The following is a 13,599-nucleotide window of genomic DNA, read 5'->3' as shown; positions in this document are numbered from 1 at the left end:
AATACACAGACAGAACGAGGGGAAAAAACGAATGCACATTTATTAAGCTCAAGATGTGGACCCTGAGGGGAAGCCGGGAAGGTCCTGGAGAAGGAGACCAGGAGATGCAGGAGGGAGGGACACTAGGATCCCAGGGGACTGGGTATGGACTCCTGGATCCCAGGAGCTGGAGGCCTGAGTCTCTGGGTCTGGGGTACAAATAGGATCGTTGTTGCCAAGGCCTGGGGAGGGAGAGCGGGGTGCATTGGCTCCGGCCTTGGGGTGGGTCTGGCGGCTCATTGGGGGCGCACTCCCTGGCGCCAGGCTGGGTCCCCACCGCCTTCTCTGGGTCCTCTGGTTCCTGCACTCTGGCCAGGGACAGCAGTGGAAATCTGCAGAGGATCCTACACACCGCCACCTCCAGGGGCTAGGAACAGAAGAGAACTCAAGTTACTGACCTAAGGAGGGAAAGAATCAGAGTCCAAAGATGGCTGCCCTCTGACTCTTGGGGATCCTCATGTCTTCCCCACTCCTGATGTCTGGTCACTGCAGGGAAATCTTCATAGCTACTGTCTGCCCCATCTCGAGCAATGGAGAAAGGGAATCCAGCTGTGGTGGACACCCAAGGCTAACCCGTGTGTTTTGGGAGGCTTAAAGTCTCCTTGGAAGAGCCCCACCTCATGCTATACTCCAGGCTCCTTTTCTACATATTCTCCAGACAACCTAGGCATCTAGCAGGCGTCCTCCAGGACAGGCTACCTTTGTTCTTCTGCCCAGCTAAGGCTGGACCAAACACCTCCTTCCATCCTGCTCCAGCACCACAGAGAGATACCCGTGACATTCTTAAATCTCATTAAGAATATATGAAAACATGATGTAGTTTTCTCATGAGGTCTCCCCCATTTATACTTAGTTCTTTAAGCACTACTTGTTGTTATAAGTCCCCCACCCCCACCCGAGACAGGGTTACTCTGTGTAGCCTTGGCTGTCATGGAACTCTCTGTAGACCTGCCTGCCTCTGTCTCCTACTAGGACTAAAGGCATGCACAGCTCGCACCTGGCTGTCATAAGATTTTAATGGGAAGCCACCTCAATAGCTCACACCTGTAACCCCAGCACTTGGGAGGCTGAGGCAGGAGGATGACTCTGAGTGTAAGCTTGGCCTGGGCCACACAGTGAGTTCTTGCACAGCCAGAACTACAGTAAGACACTGTAAAAGGAAGAGAGTTTTTACTCCCCAAAAGTCCTTAGAAAGGAAACAACTCTAAAATTTAAACAAGCCTCCCATGGATGCCCCTCGAAACTTGCCTCCTTCTCACTCCATCTTATCATCTTCCTGTCTCCATGCGCTGACCCTCCCTTCTGTCTTCTGCACCAGTTTCCTCCTCCCCTCACTTCCTTCCAGACAGAACCCTTTCGTCTGCTTGTTTTTGAGACACAGTCTTGTGTGTAGGCCAGGCTGCTCTCAGATGCTCTCTATAGCTAGGACTGACCTCGAAGTCCTGATTCTCCTGTTTCTACCTCCAGTGTGATGAGATTATGGGCAGGCGCTGTGTCCAGTTTAGGTATTTCTGAGGACTGGACCCGGGGCCTCCAGCAGCATCCCCAGCAGCATCCTCCCCCACCCCACCACCCCACTTTTTAGGACAGGGTCTCACTATGTAGCCTGGCTGGCTTGGGATTCACAGAGATCCACCCTTCCTCCATCCCCTCTCACTCCAACCCTCCTCTGGTGGGATTAGAGGCATGCACCACCATTCCTTGCCCACCTCACCCCCATCTTTAAATGTGTATTCCATGCTTCTGGTTGCCTTTATTCAGCAGCCTGCGCTCTGCCCTCCCTCTCCCTTCTCTCCCCTGCTCTGCCCTTCCCTGTGTGGGTTTCTCAGGTGCTAGCCTCTTCCAACCTCTCAGACTTCCCCAGCCACACCCCACCAAGCATTCTGAGGCTTGCATTTCTTTAGGACCTTCTTGAGATACGTCTGGAACTCTCCCTCTGTGACCCCAACCTCCGAGGGACCTAGAATCCAACCCCCAGACTGCCCCCCCATGTAGCCCTCCACCAGTATCTAAGGATCCTGCTACTTCTAAGTGTCCCCCAGAACCATGCTCACCTGAGGAGGGTAGTTCCGACTTACAGGATTTGCATGTTGGGCTGTAGGGAGAGAAGAGGAAGCTTAACAGGGTTCAGGGGATGCTCCCCGAGCCCTAGGTTAGGGGTCTCCATCCCAGGACCCCAGGCTGCCCCACCTCTCAGACCTGGAGTCCGCCTTCCTGCACTTCACCTTCTTGCCTGTTAAGAGAGAGACAGCAGGGAGCAATTGGGGTGTGACAGGAAGGGACAGAGCAGGGCAGGCAGAGGACCTTCAAGGATAAGGATGGGGTGGGACCAGCAGGAAACCCTCAAAGATCAAAGGACCTTTGCCAGTGGGGATAGGGTGGGGTGGGCAGGAGAGCCTCTAAGGTGGGGACCCACAGGTGGGGAGGGCACTTACTCAGGATGATGATGATCCCCAGCACGAACATGATAGTGGCCAGGGTCATTCCCACAGTCTGCACAGTGGCATAGTCTAAGGGAGACAGGGGAAGCTCAGGACAGCACAGCCCCAGCCAAGTCCGTGCCTCAGCAGAACAAGAGAGCATGCCTTTAGTCCCTGAGCCGCCAATTCCATCAGGGAATAAGAATCCAAACCCTGCCTGGGCCAGAACCTCTGCGCCGGCCCCCCACCCCCATTGCTGCCCTTCTGGATTCTCACCTCCACACTAAGTTCTATCAGTTGCCTCTTCCCAGATCCTCATCTTGGTCCTGCCCTTATGATCAAGGCCTGGACTATCCCAGCAGACCTCCCACTGGTCCTGCTGCCCTGTTTCCATTTCCCTCCCATGGCCATGAGAACTCCATTGCTTCCAGTCAGTGCAGGCGCCCCCTGAGGCCTCTCTATTGCCCTTACAGGATTCCAAGCAGAAACCAAGGTAAATCAGGATTCATATCTCAGAGTCATCTTACGACTGTCCCCAAGTTGCTTCTCCAGTTAGTTCAGCACACAGGCCCATAGTCCTGGAGTCAATGGAGTCCATACCCAATGGAGACATTGAGTACTTCTTGTTATTGGGGCAGGCAGCAGGCTATCCTGACTAACACAGTCTATCTACCACTGATGTAATAAATGAGAGTCCTTCAGTGAATGACCTAATCCTGATCCCACTCAGGCTTCAGGGACCCCTCTCTTCCCACAGTCCTCTGCTTAGCCATCTAAGCCTCCCTATTTCTACAGCATACCAACCATCCTGCCTCAGGACCTTTGCACCAGCCACTTTCTCTACCCAAAGGTTCCATATACGTGACTTCCTCACCAGCCTGTGGGCCTAAATGAAGTGACCCAATTAAAAGTCTCATGCTCCCAGCTCTCTCTAACCCATTAAGTTTCCTTCATAAGAATGTATTGCTTTGGATTGGAGAGATGGTTCAGCAGTTAAGAGTGCTGACTACTCTTCCGAAGGTCCTGAGTTCAAATCCCAGCAACCACATGGTGGCTCACAACCATCTGTAATGTGGTCTGATGCCCTCTTCTGGTGAGTCTGAAGTCTGCGACAGTGTACTTATATATAATAAATAAATCTTTAAAAAAATAAAAGAAAAGAATGCATAGCTTTGAGACTGGGTCTCACTGCACAATGTGAACTGACCTCAAACTCACAATGACCCTGCCTCAGGCTCCTGAATGCTAGCAGGAATGATTATTGTCTCCAATACATGTGTGATGTGAGCTGCCAGGGCAAAAAAGTCTGGTCTTCCATGCTGTCTCCAGAGCCTGGCACAGCACCTGGCACCCAGCAGACAGGCACTGCATATATTTGCAGGGAGGAGACTTGGGGTACCTGGTGAGTACACCCTGCATCTGCCGCTTCAGCAGCTGGCTCCAAGGTAGTGATCAACCATTCATCAACAAACAAAAATTGCTAACAAAAACCAAAACTACACACATACACACAAATCCCCAAGTCATGGCAGGGTGAGGTATGGCTGCTTCTGCTGGGGGACTCGGGAACAGCTTCCTAGTGAGCAATCAATATCTGATCTAAGGCCAGAAAGGAAAGGAGTCTTAGCTCACTGTGTAGAGAGCTGGGGGGAGGGGGGGTCATGTTCCTGGCAGAAAGAACAGTTAAGCCCAAAGGCCCTGAGGTAGTAAAGACCTCGGCCTATGAGATGTATCTTACGCATAAGCAAAGATGGAGGTCAAGGGACAGAAAGAAGAAGATTCAAGCTAGATCTCAGATCTGTCAGACCCAGGGCTTCAGTGTCTTGGGCATGACAGAAAGACGCCATTACTGTAACTCTCTCCATATTCCTCAGTGGTGGAAAACGTTACCACATCTTATTTGCAGGAAGGTTCATGGAGGGAAAGTTGCTTGGCCCTAGTCCACAGAGCTAGGGAATGGAGAAATCAATATTTGAACCCCAGAGTCGTTTTATAACTCTTTCCAAGTTGCTCTCTGATTATTTCCGGTGCACGAGTGCATAGTCCTCGTCATAATCCACAGACATGTTGAGGACCATTTGTTACTGAGGCAGGCAGCAGCCTAGCCTGACTGTCACTGTCCATCGAGCGCTGATATAATGAATGCATTTGCCCTTCCCAGTTCTCTTGCTAGTCTCTAAAGAGGGAGTCTTGCAAACCCCAGTTAATCTCTACCCTGAACCCAAGGAAAAAAACAGGCTTTATGAAGTTCACAGCCTTCATCAGGGGCTGCAGAAGGTAGGAGACCAACCCCATTCCCCAGTCTGCCTCTGCCCTCCACAGACTCCTTCTCAGTGAACCATAGCTACAGCCACATAGCTGTGGTATGACGGTCTCAGTAGAAACCACCCCTCCCTCCCAGCCCTAGGTTATCCCAGGCACAAGACCCAACACTCACCATAGAAAAAAGGATCTGTTTCTTCAGGAACTGTGGGGAAGAAGACAGGGGGAGAGAACAGGGAGAAACATGTTTCAGCACTGGCTTTCTGAACATCTTTGAGGAGCAAGATGGACCAAGTGCTTCTTTAGAGGACTTGGCATAGGAAATCCCTTGCTGCTGGACAGTACCGCCTCTCTGTAGAGCTCATAGGATGCTCATCAGGCCCATTAACTCCATCAACCAGTACCCTGCCCTGTGTGGTGCACAACCCACCCAGCTGTCCTGCTCCTAGACCCCTAGGAGAGCTGGTACGTGCCTTAGAGTCATTCTATGAACCACATGCGCACGCACCCCCCCAAACACAGAAGCACACACACAACACACAAATACACACCACATACACATACTACACACACCTCCACACGCCATACCACACACACAAACACACAACACACAAATACACACAACACAACACACACACACAACACACACACAAACACACACACACACACAACACACACACAAACACACACACACACACACACACACAACACACACACCATGCCGGACCTATCATAGCCCAGTCTCACAAAAGGACAACCAGATAGATGCATTGGCTTTCCATGAAGACTCCCTCAACCTTCCCAGTCATCCAAGGGCCCCTGAGGTCATGAAACTGCCACCTGCTCTCCTACCTGCTTTGATGGCTACCAAATGCAGTATGGGCAGCTAATCTGAAACATATATTCCCTGTCACCTAAGACACCAGCAGTTTTGTGAGTTGGGATCAATCTTGTGGTAACTCTGTTCTCTTCTGTAAATGAATCTTCTCCATCACGTGAAACAGAAGACCCTTAGTGGATTCCCACTAACCTCAGAAAGTAAGTGTGTGTGTGTGTGTGTGCGCGCGCGCACACAAGCACATGCACGAGTGCCTGTGTAACCTTTTTTCACCTTTCACCTTTGCTTTAAATCCCTTCCAGCAGCCCCAAAACGAGCTGGTGGCCAACATCTGTACCCCAGCACTTGGAAGAAGGAGATAAGAGTGATATCAAGGACAGCCTGGGCTACAATGAGACTCTGCCAGGAAGAGGGGGAATTCAAAAAATCCTTCCCGTATAAGATGCCCACTCTGGCCAGTCACAGGAGCACATGCTTTTAATCCCAGTACTAGGGAAGCATAAGAAGGTGGATCTCTGTGAGTTCGAGGCCAGCCTGGTCTGCATAAGTGAGTTTTAGACCAGCCAGGACTACACAGTGGTACCATGGATGTCCACCCTGTAGTTGTCAGCTTCTTCCTGCAGCTCGTATCACTTTCTGTCCTGTGACAGCAGAATTCTGCAGCTTGTGCCACAAGAAAGGGAGTTGGGTAATGGCTTTGTTTCTCCCCCCCCCACACACACACTTCTGGGTTCTACTGGGGCTGGGTGGGGCCTTGTCTTTGGATCCGACCAATGAACTTTCAAGATTGTGAGTGCTTTAGTTGTCTTTGGGGTGTAGAGGCCTCCTGCACATTCATAAGTGAGCAATGACATTAGTGGCCTGCCTCCACTAGGCGTTTGGTGCTATTTGTTACCAGTGCTACCTGGAGCCTAAACTGACTGACACAGCCAGGTATGACACAAGACCAAAACTAGCTCTGGTTTGTATGGTGTGTCTTCCCAGGTCTCCTGGTTTAGTGTTGATGTCTCTTTAATATTTGCCAAATGAGTTGTTGTTTGGGGAATGTGATTTAGTTTTGCTCTTTGTAAAAAGGTCCTACTATGGAATCCAGGCTGGTCTTAAACTCATATTCCTCTTGCCTCTGCCACCAGGGTGCTGAGATTACAAGCATGGATGACCACACCTGCTTCTTGCCTTACTTTAGGGCAAGAGAGAAAAAAAATACTAATTTTTCCACTTATAGTGGTGATAAAAAAAATAAAACTCACTAGTATTTTTTTAAGAAGTTGATTCTCTGGAGGAAAAGTCTTAGATAAACATCAGCAAAAGGAACATCTTAGTAGGGCAAACCTCAGAAGCACAGAAGCATACAGCTGGAACCCAGTGTCTGAGAGTCACCTGTGCTGCACCTTAGAGGGTGGGCAAATTGGTCTCTGCCATTCAGTCTGGTTCGCAAGAAGTTTTCTGGAATGAATGAATGAGTGAGCAAATGAATGAATGAATGAATGAATGAGAGGGCCTCCTAGGTTGCAGGTATTTGCACCAAAGATGGAGGTGTTGGTTTCCCATACATTCCTTGTCCAGGTAAATGCTTGTCCCAGCATCTTGCTGGGTTCCTCCAAAAATCCTCTGAGGATCCCCCTGTCCACAGCAGTCCCAGTCTTTAGGGTGTGGCTGGGTAACGGGTGGAGCCAGGAGGCAGGAAAAGCAATGTACACCACTCTTGGCGAGCTGCCAGGGAGAGATCAGGAAGGAGGTGGTTGCTATGGAAACCAGGGCATCTTTCGAGGTGGTGGGGTCCTGGTATTCCAGGCTGGGTGGGGTCCTGTGTGATGTTTGGAACTGGGCAATCTTACCTCCCCTCTTTGCACCTGGAGACCTGGCTTCTGGCCAACCTGAGTGTTTTCACTCCCCAAAATAGGGACCTAGACCCAGGTATGGCCACATCCCCATTCTGTTCTCTCTCCCGCTCTCTAGCAAGAGCCGCATCTCCCTTCTCTCCCTCAACAATTTATTAATTTGTTTCTTTAAGCTGCGGGAGAAGAATGCACCCGAGTTTTCCCTCCCCCGGGGTTTCCCAAGTCCTGCGGTCCCCTGTCAGCCTGTGACAGGGAGAAGGGGATTGGCGAGGCATCTGCCCTCCCACCTCTACCCGTCTGCTGCCATCGATCCTGCTAACCACCACCTCTGCGAAAAGAAGCCCTGGGCTCCCGCCAGACCTGCTGGCTCAGCCCTGCCCCCCCCCTCTGGGGTGGCTCCCAGACTCTGCAGCCCCTCATCCCCCCTCCGCCGCCCCCCCCCCCCCCGCGCCCTGCCTGGGGTTCTGCAGCTAGGGCTCCGCACAGCAGTCCCCCTCCCCCAACCCCGCCTGCTGGGAAAGAGGAAAGGTGCTGTAGGAGTGGAATTAGGGTTTCCTCCATCATCAGGGACTCCATCCACAGCAACCCCCAGTCCTCTGCCCTGCCCCCCAGCCTCGTTCAAGCATCCCCCTAGCTCGTCCACAGAGGACCACACACAGAGGGGGAAGATCAGGAAACCACGGAGTCAGAGAGTGTTTAAGCCCGTGAACATGAACGCAAATCTGGGTTAATGGGTGTGAAGTGTAAACCCAGTTCGGCTGGATGCCGGGAGACAAGTGTATCTCCAGGATGAAACCATAAGTGCATGTGGGCTGGGAGGAGGGTCCCCAACATTCCATCCCCACCATGCAGGTTCACTGCAGTGCTGCAGCCCCACCCGTTCCCCCTCCCTTCATACTTGTCTATGTTCCTCTATCTCAGCCCCTCTTCCTTCCTCTGTCCGTCCATCTGTTTGTCTGTCTGTCTCCTCCCAACTATGCGTCTCTGAAAGCCTGCTACCTGGATTTTTGTGCCTCTGCCTCTCCTGTATCTCTTGGTCTCTGTCTCTTTCATGCGTTCTTAGTCCATCTCTGGTCACACCATCACCACCACCACCATCACCCTCTTCTCTCTCCCTTTAATCGTCCCTCTGTCCCTTAGCATCTCTGCTTGTCAAGGAATTTAGTAAATATCCACACTGTACTAGGCAAACATGAGATAATGAATCCCCCCTTAGCTGGCCCATCTTGGAGTGCTGAAGTCTTCCAGAACCTCTTCTGGCTGCAGATCCGTCAGCTTCCACCTTAAACCCCATCTCTTCCACCGCTGTGCTGGACCAGGCACCCGGTTGCCATGGCAACCTGTCCGCGCATCCTTTCTCTTGGGACTGTCACTCTCTAATCATAGGTCCCGCACAGGGAGGATATCTCCTGGGAGAGGGTGCTCAAGAAACCTCAAGGGATGTCAAAGAATGTGCTCATGGGCCTCCGCCCATGATAGGGGCAGATATCTCCCCTTCGTCTTCCTTTCCGTATGGGATTCTTCCCACATCCTGTCCCCTAAGCTCCTAGACTCCCCCACCTCTTTCCTAGCACCCATTCCCCAAGCGACGCTCACCGTTTGTGGGGCTCTGGGTTGGGGTGGCCATGCTGAGCCTGAGCAGGGGGTTGCTGAATGCTGAGGCAGCGAAGGCGCGGCTGCAGCAGCTGGAAGCAGGACAGACTGATGTGGTGGGGTAAGGTGGGGGGAGCCCTGGTAGAGTGGGGGCCTATAGCCAATGGGGGCCCGAAGAGCCCGCCCCCGTCCAAGCCATCCCCCCGCCCCCGCCCCCGCCCACTGCTGACGTCCCCGCCCCTTCCCCAAGGGTGGGGGCGCCCCCTGCCGGGGCCAAGGGGGCTCCCGAGGTTTCGCACAAGAGTCACTGATATCAACCAAGCGCTATCAAGAAGGAAAACCGAGTTTTATTAGAGGTCTGAGCAGCAAGGGGTGTCCGAAAGGCAGGGCTGATGCAGGGGACGCTGGGGGTGGTCACAGGCGAGCATCTGGGTGGGGAGAGGTGTCAGGTGCTAAGGGGGTTCTGCGGGGGGTGAAAAGAGTAAGTGGCAAACTCTTGCCACGATCCCACCCTGGCACTGGGCCCCTTGCCTCCCTCCCTCCAAACCCCTCTCCCTCCTTCCTCCCATCAACTGCAGAACCTGGCTGAGTTTCCTGGAGCCAGGTGGAGGTTCTACCGCCTGCGGGATGACAGACCTGAGAGCGAAGCAGAGAGTTCTCGGGTAAGGGGGAGTCTGCAACCAGGGCTAACTCTCCGCCAAACCCATTCTGAGCCCAAGAAGAGGGGGCTCTTGAAAACAGCTGCCCCACAAACCCCGCAGTATCCCCGAACTCACGGCGGATGGAGCTGCGGAAAGTTCCCTCCTCTTCATCGGGTTCCCCGGTTCTGGAAAGGAACAGACAGAGGAATTCGGATGGACCAGGAAAGGCAGCCGCTTCCTAGAAGCCCCCTAATGCAGGCCTTATTTCCCGACCCCCCACCGTGGACTTGATATGAACACGGTCCGTCAGAAACAAGAGCGCCCGGCTGCTGTTTCGGGGTGCGGCAGGAGGTGCTCCCAGCCTGTCACGGGTGAAGGCCTCCGGGATGTTGGGGAAGGTACTTGACTTTGTTGGGAGAGGGACGGTCACAGCGTCTTGGGAGACTTGGGACTTGGGTCCAGTGAGTGACCCTAAGTCACCTTACCGCCCCGTGCCTCAGTTTCCTCATATGCAAAACGGGATTGATGATGGAGCGCACCTCATCCGGGTGGGGTAAGGAGTACATAATAGAGAAGGAATCGGGCACCTGGCGCGTAGTGCGCACTCAAGCATGCCAGAGGGTCGGCATGGAGGCATCTGTGATCATCTTAGCACGCAGAAGGCATGCCTACGTTTTCTGCGCTTTAAAGGTTTATTTCGAGAGGAATCCTGCGCGAGGATCGGGACTGGAGCTAAACTGGGCCGCCCTGTGAGGTGATCTCATTTCAGCGCGGCTGCTTCTGCCCAGCTTCGCCTCACCACGCTTGAGTTTCCATCTGCGGGGCTGGTGGGAGCCCAGCGCCCCCACTGGCTGGGCGCTAGGCCAGGCAGAAAGGGAGCTTGACCATCGCTCCGGCCCAGGAGCCTTTCTTAGGGTTTAACACACACTAAGCGCTTAATACATGTTCACTGCAGGATGGGTGCACTTGCTGCCTCGCCCCAACCTCCTCTCCACTGCGGGAGGAGCGAGGGAGGCCCAGAGGGACCACTCACCTCTGCTGTTGGTTGAATTTGCATCGACATCTCTTGCCTGTGGAGTGGGAGGGTATAGGCTGAGCTTCCCTCTCGCTCCCGCATCCCTAGGCTCTCCTCCAAACTGGGGAGGCCGCAGGGGGTGGGGCCTGGGGCGGGGCTGGAGAAGAGTAGGGTGTGGGGGCGTGGTCTGGGTGGGAGATGAGGGGCGTGGTTTGAAGTGGGGGTGGGGTCTGTGCGGTGCGAGGTTGGAGTCAGGGTGGGACCTGAGAGAAGTGGTTGAAGACTGAGCCTGTGTTGGGCGTGAATAGCGCACAGGCTGCATGTGTTGCTGGGAGTGGGGCTTGGGGAGGGAAGGCTGGAGGCGGGATGGAGAACACAGGTGCAGACACTCACTAAGGATGATAAGGATGCCCAAGATGAAGAGGATTCCAGCGATAGTGAGGCCGCCGATCCGCAGGGTGTGGTAATCTGTGGACAGCCCCGGAGGAGGGTGACCAGCGGGGAAGAGTATAGTATGCAGCTCAAGGAGGAGGAGAGAGAAGGGGAAAGGACAGATGTGAGAGGGGAGGAGAGGACAGGTTAGAGGAAGGAGGCAGGGAGGGGGTGGTAGGAAGAGGGAAAGGATGGAGAAGAGGATGCCGCTGAAAGTGGGGGTCATAGGGGGTGGGGTACCTGATACTGAGAAACCAGTTCAAATGAGACGGGGGGGGGTCAAACAAACAGGCAAGGGGGTCTAAGACAACTAGAGCAGGAGAGAGTGGAGGATGTGGTGTGTGTGTATGAGAGACAGAGAGACAGAGACAGTGACAGAGAGACAGAGAGAGGGAATAGAAACACGCAGGCCCTCTCTCCAAACCCCACAGTAGCTTCCCCTCACCGTAGGTGAATGGATCCGGTTCCTGTGGAGCTTCTAGAAAGAGAAATAAAGAACAGCGTTAGAGTAGCTCCTGGGGTCTGTAAAAGGGGAAGGTATAAGGGAACCCTTCAGGGGCGCCACTGATCTTCTTGGACTAGGAGTTTAGGTGCTACTGAGCCACTGGCAGGCTGCCAGCCTGTTCTGCGTCCTGGAACCTCCAGCACTGGTCCGGCACCCTGATATCTTGCAGATTGTTCATGTTTCTGTCACCCCGGGAATCCACCTTCCATCCACTCCCGCTGTTGCCTAGGAGACCCCTGATTTCCTGTTACATAGAGTCTAGTTTGGAGTCTCTCACTGGGTTTTCTTGGGGGGCTTTTCCCTATCTCTGCCACCCACATGGTTGAGACTTTGGACTCACCTGCACTGGCCATGGAGAGGAGACACACACACAGAGCCAGGATGTGGCCGGGAGATGCCATTGCCCTAGGGAGTCAGTCAGGGTCAAGAAATGTCCTCTGCCCTGCTCTCTTTCCCTCCTAAAGAGGACCTGAACCCATGGGGTTAAGTCAAGGACGGCCTAAGGACTTAAGTGTCAGCCATTCAAGTTGAATGGCTCCCTTGCTTCACCCGAAACCATGTCCCTAAAACAACTCAGTAATAGGGACCAGGAGACCACAGCATACACAGCAGCAAGACAGATGGGGAGAGGCAGACTCCTGGGGGGGGGCCCTCCCACAGGCTACTCCCATCCGTTAGCTGGTCCCAGAGTCTCAAAACCTACCCTTGTAAGGGAAGCAAGCTGCCTCTGGACATAGGTGGGAACACTAGGCGACATACAACAGGACATGCCCAGCCCCACCTGCCCCTACACACCTCAACCAGTGGTCTCTCTGTACCCAGGCCGTCCCAGCTCTCCTGCCCTCGGCCGCCTGCCCGCTCTCTCCCTGACCCTGGGTATAAATATCTCCCACTTCACCCGGGAGGAATTTGCTGCACACGGGCCACCATGGCAACAGCTCCCCCCCTCCAACGACTCGGGGGGTCCTGTATAACACTGCTGGGGTGAGGCCCAGCCAGGAGCCACATCCCTACAGGCCACCCCATCTCCTTTCCTTGAAGCTGTGAGAAAAGAAGATGTCACCTCTGGGTGACATCTTTCACAACAAGACTTTAGGCCAGTGAGTGACAGGCGGTCCATGCCTGAGAGAAGTCAGATGTTGTTTCAGGGACACACATACGGGCACAGACACATTTATATACAGGTACGTGTACACACACACACACACACACACACACACACACACAAACAGACACACAGTGGGTGTAGCTGGAACGGGAGCAAACAACACCCTCTCCCCAAACTGTTGATTAGAGAGCGCAGGGTATAGACATAAGCACATTCTCTTGCTCTGGGCCTTCTGTGCCCCCCAAACAGAGACAGAAACAGACCTATACAAATGAGTATCTGAGCCTCACCCCCTGCCAAGGGTCTCGCAGTGGCCGCTGAAAAAGGGAGGAGTCACTAACTCTCCCGCCCCTGTGCAACCCCTGTCCCCACACTCTCTCCTCCCTCTTGGGTCAGGCCTGCCTGAGAAGCCACAGGCTGGCCACTCTTGTTCCCAAAATAGGCCTCCCAGCTAGGGGAGCTGAAGGGCCCGGAGGGAGGGCTGGGGGACGCTCACCCCATTCACGCTGTCCCCTGCTGACAGAAGACCCCCAAATGTCCAGCTGTGCACCCTGGGAGCTAAGCACTTTGGACCCCCTGGCCCAGAACTGGATGCTCCACCCCCGCAGGCTCCCCTCCTGGCCACACCCCACTCTTGCCCTCCCCAACGAGCAACTGAAACTGGAGCCCAGGCTGGAGGGGGGCCAGGGGGCGGCCCCCAGCCCAGACCGCCCTGGCCCGCCAGCTAGGTTAACTCTCTCAGCACAGTCCCAGGAGCAGCATGTGATTTTGTGTGGACTGGACTATGAGAGGACACACACACAGACACACACAGAGAGAGAGAGAGAGAGAGAGAGAGAGAGAGAGAGAGAGAGAGAGAGAGAGAGAGAGAGAGAGAGAGAGAGAGAGCGCCAGATCAGGGTCAG

The 13,599-nt window shown here is 53.9% G+C and overlaps 2 protein-coding genes across 7 annotated transcripts; both read right to left on the bottom strand.

The window, feature by feature from the left end:
* Positions 1–16: 16 nt before the first annotated feature.
* Fxyd7 (FXYD domain containing ion transport regulator 7) lies at positions 17–9,121 on the bottom strand. Of its 3 annotated transcripts, none has more exons than XM_021166685.3 (6): positions 8,997–9,121; positions 4,897–4,926; positions 2,475–2,549; positions 2,230–2,272; positions 2,094–2,134; positions 17–406 (listed from the first exon to the last, which is right to left on the bottom strand). In XM_021166685.3, exons 1-6 carry the CDS (start codon positions 9,025–9,027, stop codon positions 384–386), a joined length of 243 nt encoding a protein of 80 aa, XP_021022344.1. In that variant the 5' UTR covers positions 9,028–9,121; the 3' UTR covers positions 17–383. The 3 variants fall into 3 exon arrangements, with proteins under 3 accessions (XP_021022344.1, XP_029335601.1, XP_029335600.1); XM_029479741.1 differs by lacking the exon at positions 8,997–9,121 and adding an exon at positions 8,652–8,961 and having other exon boundaries at positions 2,239–2,272; XM_029479740.2 differs by lacking the exon at positions 8,997–9,121 and adding an exon at positions 8,652–8,956.
* Positions 9,122–9,320: 199 nt separating this feature from the next.
* Fxyd1 (FXYD domain containing ion transport regulator 1) lies at positions 9,321–13,326 on the bottom strand. 4 transcript variants are annotated; one of them, XM_021166677.3, is made up of 8 exons: positions 13,191–13,326; positions 11,927–11,991; positions 11,527–11,559; positions 11,043–11,117; positions 10,668–10,704; positions 9,770–9,819; positions 9,575–9,629; positions 9,321–9,456 (listed from the first exon to the last, which is right to left on the bottom strand). In XM_021166677.3, exons 1-7 carry the CDS (start codon positions 13,193–13,195, stop codon positions 9,607–9,609), a joined length of 288 nt encoding a protein of 95 aa, XP_021022336.1. In that variant the 5' UTR covers positions 13,196–13,326; the 3' UTR covers positions 9,321–9,456; positions 9,575–9,606. The 4 variants fall into 4 exon arrangements, with proteins under 4 accessions (XP_021022336.1, XP_021022338.1, XP_021022337.1 ...); XM_021166679.3 differs by lacking the exon at positions 13,191–13,326 and adding an exon at positions 12,985–13,054; XM_021166678.3 differs by lacking the exon at positions 13,191–13,326 and adding an exon at positions 12,958–13,020.
* Positions 13,327–13,599: the final 273 nt, after the last annotated feature.

Source organism: Mus caroli, unplaced genomic scaffold (genome assembly GCF_978045245.1).
Source record: "Mus caroli unplaced genomic scaffold, Mus_caroli_1 scaffold_8, whole genome shotgun sequence".
Taxonomy (NCBI): domain Eukaryota; kingdom Metazoa; phylum Chordata; class Mammalia; order Rodentia; family Muridae; genus Mus; species Mus caroli.
This window is presented reverse-complemented; position numbering and strand designations above follow the sequence as displayed.

Bases quoted from the DNA above. Each gene is read 5' to 3' on its own strand.
- Fxyd7 (XM_029479740.2), bottom strand. From the start codon at position 8,694: ATGGGGTTTAAGGTGGAAGCTGACGGATCTGCAGCCAGAAGAG. The intron at 2,550-4,896 runs GTGAGTGTTGGG...TGTCTCCCTTAG, and splicing joins AACAGATCCTTTTTTCTATG to ACTATGCCACTGTGCAGACT. The intron at 2,135-2,229 runs GTGGGGCAGCCT...CTCTCCCTACAG, and splicing joins GCGGACTCCAGGTCTGAGAG to CCCAACATGCAAATCCTGTA.
- Fxyd1 (XM_021166677.3), bottom strand. The intron at 10,705-11,042 runs GTGAGTGTCTGC...CCCACTCCACAG, and splicing joins GGGCATCCTTATCATCCTTA to GCAAGAGATGTCGATGCAAA. The intron at 9,820-10,667 runs GTGAGTGGTCCC...GTTCCTTTCCAG, and splicing joins AAATTCAACCAACAGCAGAG to AACCGGGGAACCCGATGAAG.